We start from the raw sequence: 12414 nt of genomic DNA on the forward strand, positions 1-12414 counted from the left end.
TTTCTCACTGACTTCTAAGAACTCTTTGTGTGATGAGGATATTTTCCTTTCGCTTGTCAGAAATCTCACAAATGTATTTTTCCTAGATTCACCATGTCTTTTAAACTTATTTATGATTTATTTTGCTATATAGAGTCTAATTTTTATGTAGTCAAAATCTTCAATCTTTTATAGTTTCTTATTTTCATGATATATTTAGAGAGGTTTCCCTACCCCAAGATTAGAAAAATATTTACCCACATGTCTTAGTTCTTTTATGTTTTCATTTGAATTTTTTATCCATCTGGAATTGATTTTTGTGTAAGGTTATACTGGCATTTGATGTTTGGGCACTTCAGGTGATCTGGATATATATTCACAGCTCTTCAAATAAAAAATATATTGTATAGCCTCCCTGTCTTGCCCATCCATTCCAATTGACTTGGAGTTGAAGCTCTTTGGTAAAGGTTTGGCTCAGACTTTTCTTCAAGCAGGGAGCTAATTTGTCTTTCAAGTCTTCCCACTTTTTTCAGTTCCTGCTGGGCAGTGTAAACAGAAATCCTGTTTATGATGACAAAGCACTTTTAGGCAGAATAGATGGCAATAAGGATTTGGCAGCTGTGATCTGTCAGGATAAATCACTGATTTATAAGCTGTAGCTACACAGGTGAAAGAAAAAATGAGGGTTGTATATCCAATCTTCTTCCCCAGTATAGGTGAACGGTCTGTGTAACCAAGCCTTAACCATGCTACAAGTGGTTCTTAGTTTGACAGAGGAGGAAAGGTTGCCTGAATGAATATACCTCAAATTTGGGCCACAGGAGAATCACCTGGGGGAACTTTGAAAAGATACTGATTTTCCAGACCTGACCTTCAGAGATCCTGATGTGTTCAAAGTAGAGATCAAGAATTAATACTTTCCCCCCCTAAATAAATACATACATACATACATACATAAATGAAAAGCTTCTCAGATAATTTTTATGTGACAAAATTTGATTTAGATACTTGCCTCATTTCTCCACTCATTTTTGATCATTTGACTTGGCTTTTGCTGGGGACCTGACATCAAGATTCCTACAGGTAATGCAGATCTGACTGCCTATTTCCAGTGGCTATGTTTAAATGGCATTAGGCTGCATCATTTTTCTTGGCTAAATTTCAGATTCAAAGACTCATCTAGAGAAATTTAATTTTATTCAACATTCTACAGTTTGTATAAATTACCACCAACATAAGCTAGAATTTCTCTTTTTACGGTGAGAAACATTTTTTTTTTTTAAAGCTTGAAATAATAATGTTGGTGAATGCTTTATCATTTACTGCCACCAAAATATTTTATGTTCCAAGTTTTATTTGGTTGAAAATTGACAAAGAAATAGAACATCTTTTGTTTTGGGGACAGTTGTGCTGCTTTTCTCTTTCTGTTATTGCCATCCAACCTCCTCAAACAGGGTTGTGATTATTATTCCAATAATAAATTCCTTAAAAAGAGGACATAACACAAGAATGGCAATTCTTTAGTGTTGTATGAAAACACTAAATTGCAATAAAGTCAAAGTTGACAGCATAAATTTTTAGTTTTTAATACGGGTGTTATCAGTCGTGGTTGAATTTTTTTTTTTTTTAATAGAATCTCACGCCTATAGTCTGAGTTTTTCTATGATTGATTTTTTATTATGGACTTGTGCTGATTTTCTTGGCTGTTTTGTGAAACAAGGGCCATGTTTGGTTTAACTCCATACCCTAATGTAAGCAGAAAAATGTTCACAAATTATTCCGTATGTGGATTTTGACTTCACCGTTGTAAAATAAAACAAACTATTTTGTTTTATTATAGTTGATTCCATGTGTTTAGTAACACAAGGAATGAAAAGAAGCAACTCTCAATGGCTGTAGTGTTGCCCCCTAAGGCTTCTGTTGATTTAGAATTTGCTTTGAGGAATAGTGAGGATTGTCATGCAGGGTGTCATGCTGGGTCTGGGCTCCCGCTCCCCACATAAGAACGCAGGATATGGTAAGGCCAAAAAGGGACACCCGTGGAGCCATAGATAGGGGAGTCATACCGCTATATTCTTGCTGGTGGCTGGGTTGGAGACACAGGAAGCAGGAACCACACTATCCACAACCTGCCGTCCACTTCTCTGCCAACCAACACTTCCTAGCTGCTAACTGCAATCCGCTGTGCTAACTGCAATCCGCTCTTGCTAGCTCAGCCACCATCTTCCCGCTAGCCCCTATTTGCTGCTAATGTAGCCACGGCAGTTATATTAGTGGCCAATGGCTCACTGGTTACAGCTGACGGCCAACTAACCACAGCTGATGGCCATCCAATCACAGCTGATGGCCATTTACTACCCAAGTGAGCACCTTTCCACGTGAGGGCGAGAGTCTGGAAACTGCGCTGCTGGCTCTGTCCCCACAAGGATCTAAAGAGGCTTTTTATCCCTTTTCCTCTGAGGACTAGTTTTCATCTTTTCATGTCACATCTTTTTACTTTCATTCTCCATCCCTTTCCTCTTTTGAAGGAAAGAGAAATAATACAGGCTCACTGGAAAGAAGGGGGCGAGAAGCAATGAAGGAAAGGGAACCAACATTTTATTGTATCTCTACTTTATTCTTAGCTCTTTATATATTATTGTCCTATTTAGTCCAAATAATTATCCTATGAAATAGCCATTGATTTTACAGACGAGAGAATTAGGAGTTAAAGAGGCTGGTGATGGGTGTAGTGAGATTTAAACTCCGATATTCCTGACTCCACGACATGCTCTTTGTGCTGTGCCACCTGGAAGAGACCTTGGAAATTATCTAATTCAACTTTCTCATCTTCAATCTAAATAAATACATTATGTATATGTTACTATTCATCAAAAACGTATTATCGCTATTGATGGGCACTTAGTTTGATTCTATATCTTGGTTATTGTCAACATGCTGCAATGAACACAGGGATGCATATAACTTTTAGAAATAGTGTTTTGGATTTCTTCAGATACCAAGAAGTGGAATTGCTGGGTCATAAGGTAGTTCAATTTTTATTTTTTTAAGAACTCTCCATACTGGTTCCCACAGTGGCTGCACCAATTTGCAATCCTACCAAAAGTGCACGAGTGTTAACCTTTTCTCCACATTCTCGCCAATACTTATTTGTTGATAGCCATCCTGATAGGCGTGCCGATATCTCATTGTGGTTTTATTTTGCATTTCTCTGATGATTAGTGATGTTGAGCATCTTTATATATGTCTATTGGCCATTTGTATGTCCTCTTTGGAGAAATGTCTATTCAGGTCCTCTGCCCATTTTTTCAATTGGATTTTTTTGTTTGTTTGTTTGTTTTTCTTTTTGGTACTGATTTTTATGAGTTCTTTATACATCTTGGATATTAACCCTTATTGCAGGTATCATTGGTGAATATCTTTTCCCATTCAGTAGGCTGTCTTTTCGTTTTGTTGATGGTTTCTTTTGCTGGGCAGAAGCTTTTTAGTTTGATGTAGTCCCCACTTGTTTATTTTTTGTTTCCCTTGTCTGAGGAGCTATATCAGAAAAAAAAATATCTCTTAGAGCAGTATGGTACATGTATACCATACATGTGGAATACTACTCGGCCATAAAAAAGAATGAAATCTCACCATTTGCAACAACATGGATGGACCTAGAGGGTATTATGCTAAGTAAAATAAGTCAGATTGAGAAAGACAAATACCATATGATTTCACTTATATGTAGAATCTACAGCACAAAATAAATGAACAAAACAGAAATAGACTCATGGGTACAGAGAACAAACTGATGGTTGCCAAGGGTAGTGGGGTTGGGGAGGCTGGGTGAAAAAGGTGAAGGGATTAATTAAGAAGTACAAATTGGTAGTTACACAGTAGTCATCAGGATGTAAAGTACAGCATAGGGAATGCAGTCAATAATGTTGCAACAACTATGTGTAGTGCCAGGTAGGTACTGGACTAATTGGGGAGATCACTGCATAAATTATATAAATGTCTCACCACTGTGCTGTATATCTGAAACTAATATAAAATAATATTGAATGTTAGCTGTAACTGGGAAATATTAATAAATAATTTTTTTAAAAAGTATGATTCAGCTGAACACTTTATATACGTTATCTAATCTAATACACATACTAACTGTATAAGGCACAGAGAGATTAAATAGCTTGTGTAAAGTCATTAATTAAATAAATGGTGCAGTCTAGACATCAACTAGAGATTGTCTGACTCCAGAGATCATTGTTATACCATAGTAGCTCTATACTTTTCTCCTACACGAGAAAACTAAGTTTGACAAATGTTACGTGACATTCCCAACATCATCAGCTCTTTGGCGGCAGAACAAAATCTAGACTCTAGGTTTTCTGACAGCCTGTTGTTTGCTCTTTCTACTCTTCTGCAGTGGGCGACACCTGATCAGGAATGGAATAAAATAAAAGCCTACCAAAATGCAGCTGGAGCACTTTGTGGCACCTGAATCTGCTACACTGCAGAGCTCAGCCATCTGTATTCCCATGAATTGCTAGGCAGTGTCTTGCTCTGTGGGAAATCAGGTGTAGAAGTGTCTTTATGAGTTATAGCTATTAACAATATACACATTCACATCATTTTTCTTTTTTTATAATAGTACTGAATATAATAAATCAGAAAAGGGATTTCTGATAGTTCACCTTATAAATTGCTTTAAATTCTAGTTACAGTTAAACTGAAATTGAGATTATTTTAAAGTTTTCTGTATTGTCAAGATAGCATGTCAAAATGTGGTGAAAATAGTTCTTTTCTCAGAAATGCTGGAAGCGTCTCTAAGTTTAAGCAAGTTTCCAGTGCATTGTGTATAATAAATCACCTGTCTGTTTCAAAATTGTCAGCAACAGAATGGAAACTCTAGCACTTACCAAAGGATCAAGTACTGAAATAAAAATAATCTGCCTTTTAACTGTCACATGGCTTCCATAAATCAAAGACATTTTATGGAAGAAATTAGTTATCTTTTCTGAAAGAAATTTGTTGTTATCTTTTCTGAATGAGGAACATTGGCTGTTGACCTTTGATAAGTGGAACCTAGGGTGTGATTTGGGCACTTCTTCTTTGATTCCTTTAGTGCTTCCTGCTTCCTGAGTGCCTGCAGAGCACGTGGAGGTGTAGTGTATAGCACGATGACACCGGGAAACCTTGTTCTTGCCCTCACAGACATTGATAGCTATGTCAAATCAAGTAGAGATTCTTAATCTCACATTCCTCCTTTCTTCCTTCATGTTCTCTCTTATACCCAGGCTGTGCTGCATTTTGGTCCTGCAATAATAATGAAAGCTAGGCACTGCATACTTGATAAAGAATGATGCATTGTAACTTTGCCTATCACTTGTTCCCAGAGTGTGGCTTGTCCAGCTACCTGGAGCATTCCAGTCCTACCCTTTCATGTTACACACACTAAAGCAAGTCATGAAAAAGAAAGATAAAGTATAAAGACATAAAAAGCCCAGTGTCAGTGCACGGGGTAGAAAACTGCATGTCCATGAAAATCTCAGCTGAAGACATACATTTTTCTCCTTGCTATGTAACAGTGATGTAGTGACTGGGCAGCTACCCATCTCCAAAGACTTTTTGTGCTACATTAAAAGTGGATTTGTTGTAAAGATCTGTACTCAGAAAACTGTAAGCCACCGAGGAAGAAATTGAAGAAGATAAAAATAAGTGGAAGCACTATGCTCATGGACCAGAAGAATTACCATCATTAAAATGTCCATATTACCCAAAGCGATCTATAGATTCAGTGCAATCCCTATCAAAATACCAATGGCGTTTTTCACAGAACTAGGACAAATAATACTAAAATTTATATGGAACCACAAAAGACCCCGAAAAGCCACAGCAATCTTGAGAAAGACGAACAAAATTGGAGGTATCACACTACCTGATAGCAAAATATACTACAAGGCAATAATAATCAAAACAGCATGGTACTGGCATAAGAAACAGACACATAGATCAATGGAACAGAATAGAGAGACCAGAAATAAACCTACGTCTATATGGTCATTTAATCTATATGGTCATTTAGTCTATATGGTCATTTAATCAATAAATCCACATCTATGTGGTCATGTTATTGCCTCAGAGGAGGCAATAATATACAGAGTGGTAAAAACAGTCTATTCAATTAATGGTGCTGGGAAAACTGGACAGATACATGCAAAAACAAAATACAAAAAGCTGGACAACTTTATTGCACAACATACTCAAGAATAAATTCAAAATGGATTAAAGACTTAAATGCAACCATAAAGTTCCTAGAAGAAAACATAAGCAGTAAATTCATATTGCTCTTAGCAATATGTTTTGTGATCTCTTCGGGCAAGGGAAACAAAAGAAAAAAGAAATGGCACTACATTAAACTAAAAAGTTTTTGCACAGCAAAGGAAACCATAAACAAAACAAAAAGCCTACTGAATGAAAGAAGATATTTACCAGTGGTACATTTAGTATGACATTAATATCAAAAAATTTATGAAGAGCTCAGACAACACCAAAAAAACTAACAATATAATTAAAAATGGGCAGAGGACCTGAATAGACATTTTTCCAAAGAGGATATAAACATGGCCAATAGACGTATGAAAAGATGGTCCAAGTCATTAATCATCAGAGAAATGCAAATTAAAACCACAATGAGATACGGATACGACCTCACACCTGTCAGAATGGTTATCATCAATAAATGAACAAACAAGTGTTGGTGAGGATATGGAGAAAAGGGAATTCTCACAGTTAATGGGACTGCAAATTGGTGCAGCCACTATGGAAATTAGTGTGGTGGTTCCTCAAAAAATTAGAACTACCTTATGACCCAGAAATTGTACTTCTGGGTATAAAGAAAATGTGTTTGTTTATTTAACCCCCCGAATCTCAGTATCTCACGTTAGAGATCAAGACTAATAGTGTTTGTTGGACACAAGGGAATCTCTTCTCTGCATAATTGCTGCCTGTTTCTGCTAGCCTTGCTTGTTATTCTGCTTCCTGTCTTTCTGAGGAAAAATGGGGTTGGATACTCTTGATTGCATATGTAATGGCTGTAAAACAGTGAGATGGCACCCTTCAGCCAGCCATGCAGTAGAACTCAGTATCCATGGAAATTGGGTCACCTCCTGCCAGCCTTCAAACCTAGACTTCTTAGAAGAAATTGTTCTGAATTTTTTCAGAATGTGTCTACTCACTGTGTGAGAAGCCAGTCTAATTACTCGTCAACCCTTGTTTGTTTGTTTTTGTGCCCCATCCCCACCCCAACTTCATTGTTACATACTGCTATGCTAAAGGATTTGTGTCTGTTTTCTGAATTGAACTCTACCCTTAAATGAGGAGAATATTCCTGGCTCTGAAGCAGTGTAAAAAATATTTTGAATAATCATCATAATAAGGATCTCCTAGGAAGGATTTTGAATGGGGATAACAGTGTATTTCAGTTCTGTACATTGATTTTATAAAAACAATTTCTTTATAATCATTTCATGTATATTATACGATCAATAAATAAAAAGTTGCTGGAGACCTTTTGGGGCAGTGGAAAGAGGTGACTTAATGAGCCTGACAGGTAATTAGGTGAATAGGTTAATGGAGACAGGGGCAGGAAATGACTGAGGGACATCTCAGATTCCCCAGAAATCCACTCTGCTCCAGTCAGAGAGTGGTTTAGATTAAGAGGAGGCTTGTTTTACATATACATAAATACTTCCAGGAACAGATAATTTGTTATTCAATTGAAAAGGGAAATATTCCTAGTACTATTTTGTTTTAATATAAAGTTGCAGACATCACATAATTTTCCTCTACTATGTAGATTAATTTATTATGTATATTTTTGTGTCTTCTAAAGCTGTAGAATGTCTTTATCTATTCATTTGAAAAATGTTTTACCTCATAGGTTTTATGGTTCAGATTTACAGCCTTACGTATGAATAAAGAGTCTCCATCACCTTTTATAAAAATTGTGTCTTAAAAAAAAAAAAAAAATTGTGTCTTGGGGGGTGGCTAGTTAGCTCAGTTGGTTAGAGCGTGGTGCTAATAACATCAGGGTTGCTGGTTTGATCCCCACATGGGCCACTGTGAGCTGTGCCCTCCTTAAAAAAAAAAAAAGTTTCAAAGAAAAAAACCGTGTCTTGATAAAATACTATTTTAAGTTTATGAAAGGACCTTTTCACAAATAAATGTGTGCTTTTCTAACTGAAGTTTGAAATGATGAAAAATATAGGAAAGAGGCTAATTTGCCATTGTCTGAGGCATTGGTCCCAAATGATGTGATTAAGAATGCTAATATAATTTTCTAAGTCAGTGATGCTTTATGGCTTGTTTTTCTTTGCTTGTTTTGCTAAAGGAAAATAATGGGTTGATTTCCAGAGGTATAACTATGGGGACAATTGGCCACAAAGGCTTAGCTATGTATGTCCCTGCACATTTATTTCCTCTATGATAAAATAAATGGAAACTCCTATATAAGTTTATACTGGACAATGAATATGTGATAAGAATACTTTTTGGAATTAGTGTCTTAGAGATTGCTGGATGCAGGACAAATCACTTTTTGTGTCCTTTTGCTCCCTTCCCCACTTGAAAAGCTTTCCTCTTAAAAAAGGGAAAAAAAAAAAAAAAAAAAAAAAAAAAAAAAATATATATATATATATATATATATATATATAAAATCTTTGGAGCATAAAATATAGCTACTTAAAAATACCTGCTAGATGCCAGGTGGAATCAGGCTAAAACAAACACTGAAGGTAACCACAAAGAGAAAAACACCACCAAAAGTACTAAATCACTTCTACCCACTTGGTGGGATTATATAATGTGACTTGTTGTGCAGAAGCTTCAGTTAATTTTTTAGAATGGATCAGAGTCACCTTTTGCCTTCTGTAGTAAACCATGAGTCATTACAGTCACTGTAGCTTTTTGGAGCAATTCAGCCGTTAGGGTAAGGAGGAATGACTATATTGTGTGTATGGTAAAGTAAATGGCGCTATTCATGTTAATAAGAATCTTTATTGTTCATATCTGTTTGATATGGCCCTCATAATAGTATATTCATGTGGCTTAATTTCCCTAGTGACATCATATGTGTGGGGGGGGAAGATATGTTGTTGTTTTTTTTAACACCTATGTTTTTTTTTTCTATTAGGGTGTGTTGGAGAGCTTCCTGGGCACAGCTGTCTCTGGAGCCATCTTTTGCCTCTTTGCTGGTCAACCACTCACTATTTTGAGCAGCACAGGACCTGTTCTAGTTTTTGAGAGGCTTCTATTTAATTTCAGCAAGTATGTGTATACATATCTAATTAAAAATTAGGATTGTTTAATTGTAGAACATTCATAGTCTGGATAGAGCACAGAATAGTAATTCGGTAGATCAGAATATGACCGTTCAAGATCTGGTGGTTGAAAGATCCTGAGACATTAGGTAGTCCAACCATCATTCTACATTTGATTTAACTGAAGCCCATATGTTGTGTTATCTGCTTGCCCTCTCCCAGTATTCTCTGCCCCTTATCGTCCTGCGTTGTACTTCAGGGGACTGACCCCTGTGGATGCAACACTCGGACTCCTTTGCCCTCCGGCTTCCTGTTGGGATTGGCGAGTGCAGAGTACCAATAGGATAGGAAGAGAGAGAGGTCAAGGTGTGTGTCCGACTCCCTCCTCTGACTGTCTCTGCTTTAGCACTGCAGTCTGGCTTGTCCTCTGAATACAGCCCCTGTCAGGTGTCTTCTCCACCCTGGCTACAGCCCTCACCAGGCTCTGGTGATTCCATTCCTTCCTTGGCCTTTTCGTGCCAGGAGGTAGAAATGGCTTCCTGATGTTGCAAGTCCCTGAGTGCCTCACCATTCTTGGTTACTCACTCCTCTGTAAATAGCCCGTTTATTAACTTTTCCTCCAAAACCCAATTGAGACTTCTTTTCCTGCCATGATCCTGACTGACACACTAGAGAAATGAAATGTGTTGTTCAAGGTCACATGGCTCATTCATGAAAGAAACTGTATGCTCCTGTGGTCCACTGCTCTTAACCTTGATTGCAGTATTCTTAACGAAAGATACATTTCGAGACTCAGCTGAGTAATTACTTACATTTGTAGAGTGCCAACCACATATTATCCTACATGTACTTCCTCATTTAATTCTTGTTAATTCTTGTAGCAGTCCTATGAGATAGGGTCTGTATCCTGTTTCATAGATGAGAAAGCAGGCGATTGCTGAAGGATATATCCCCAATTGTTTGCAGGGCTGGCCTTTGAATCCCTGCTTTCTGACTCCAGAGCTTCCGCTTCTTACGGGAGCTCTAGACGCTACTAATGGGTATGACAATTGTGATAGCAATGTTGTCTTCTAGAAATTGATGGATCGTTGTAAGAAGGAGAAAATCTGGTTAAGCGAATTATCCAAGTGGCCACATTAGCACACAAATAGGCTCAAAATCAAATTGGGTATTCTGGCCTCTTTCTAATGAACGTGATAGTTCTTAGAGATAATTGCCTTTACTGGCAGATCTCAATTTTTAGAGAGACTGCAGAATTTCGTACAGTTTGCTAGTACTCTTTGTTGGAATGTCCATATTCTTATTATTCAGTTTTAGGATTTTAATGTTAGAAATGTCATTGCCTACATAATTACCTCATGGGCTTAAGGACTCATATAATAGCCTTTGAAACTGGGTGACCTTAAAAATGATCCTGAGGTAGAGGAGGGAATGAGGATTTAAAACTAGTGTTTTGGAGACTAGGATGAGACCATCAGTGAGTGTCTTCTTTAAATTTAGAATTTAAAGTTCTAAATTTTAATTAGTGTTGTGACTTTTCTGTGGATCATCACTACCTATTTCTCCTCCATCATAATCCTCAGGGCATTGGAAAGAATTCTGTTCATGTCATTTCATAGAAAGAGTCAAACAGTTGTTATATGCTTAAGAAAACACTGTGTGAGACAAGAAAGCCTTAGTGGAAAAATTAGACAAGCATATAGTATAAACAGGAACAAACATGTGCAACCTTTGTAGAAAGATTTATTGGATGCAATGTGATCAGAGCCTTAATCTACAGAAAATGTTTGCATTCCCATTTACTTCAGATAATTGTAGGAAAGAGATTATTTTCTTTCACTAAGCAAGTTCCTTTCCCACTTTCCCTTCTGTTTCATCATAATTGGTAACATAAACATAGTTCCAAGTGATTTATTTGAAGACAGTTGTAAAGCAACAAGAAACATTTGAGAAACCGTGCTTGAAATCCATCACTGAGTAACGTGGCATTTAACGTGGAAAATTATTTTTTTTCACATTGCTGTATCATTTACTGATATATTAGGACAGCAGTGCTAATATTTTGTCTAGATGTGGATTTTTTTGTAGATCACTAATTCCCAAAGTGTGTTTCATCAATTACTATTCCCATTAGATGCTCTATGAAAAAAGCTTCCATGACCCCAGCAATTCTGAAAAATGCTATATATCTCCCTCTTGGTAATGCACTTTACACTTTAGCTTACTAAAGGATCTGAGAAGTCCTTCAGTAAAGAAACTGTTTTACTCTGTCTTGCCCAGATTTACCCCACATATTTTACCATTTTTTTGACAAATAGGTAAATCCTTGTTTTATAGATTCAGTGGACTCAAACAGTAACTCCACATAATCTACAGCTGTATCTCTGACATGGGACACAGGTTTTAGTATTTTCCTTGTAAACTGGAGCGTCATAAAAGAATATGAATGATGTGCTGTCACCTTTTAAAATCAGTCACACAATGAAGGCAAGAGCTCATCAGTGTTTTCCCAATTTTGCAGTCTCTTTTGTACTATTTTTAAACATTGTATAACAATAATAGAGAATTAGATTTATTTTTCTTGAGTGAAGAATATGAAAGAAGTTTTCTCTATGTGTTCTAAGCCATGTAGGATCTTCATAATTTAAGTTAGATTTTAGCCTGTATAATTGTCATTTGGACATTCGATAATTTCTTCCTTATATGCTTTGAACAATTTACTTAGAGGCCTTCAAATGATTTTCTTCTATATTATTGGATTAATTCATTTAGGGAATTTATATTTATTTGTCAGTGGCTGAACACTTATTTCTGTAGCATGTTTGAAATAGGAGTTCTTCAGTTTGTCTCTATCTTTGGTTTTATGCTACTCAGAAACTAACTCAAAACATCTAGGAACACTGAATGGTACCATAAGAATATAAACCCATTTTATCCTTCTAATTCACCATAGTTTCTTTGGTCTCTTACTGTCTTTTCCTTGGCACCAAAAGGACTGATAGTATTATTGGACGTAATATTGCCATTTTATTGTAGTCATTATTATTGATCAACTTGTTTAAAAAAGTTTCTCATCTCTTATCCCCCTCCTTGCTGCTGTAAACATATCACTTTCATAATGAAGTGGCAT

The 12414-nt window shown here is 36.5% G+C and overlaps 1 protein-coding gene across 8 annotated transcripts in view; it reads left to right on the top strand.

The window, feature by feature from the left end:
• Nucleotides 1–12414, top strand: part of SLC4A4 (solute carrier family 4 member 4) — a 343883-nt gene that overhangs the window by 245576 nt on the left and 85893 nt on the right. For all 8 annotated transcript variants that reach the window (XM_019757100.3, XM_088791346.1, XM_074324475.2 and 5 more), the window contains one exon: nt 9158–9291. In XM_019757100.3, the coding sequence (XP_019612659.2) occupies nt 9158–9291 (134 nt within the window). The remainder of the gene's footprint in view (nt 1–9157; nt 9292–12414) is intronic.

The sequence above is a fragment of the Rhinolophus sinicus genome, chromosome 1, assembly GCF_057876585.1.
Source record: "Rhinolophus sinicus isolate RSI-liver-muscle chromosome 1, RSI-T2T, whole genome shotgun sequence".
Classification (NCBI taxonomy): Eukaryota; Metazoa; Chordata; class Mammalia; order Chiroptera; family Rhinolophidae; genus Rhinolophus; species Rhinolophus sinicus.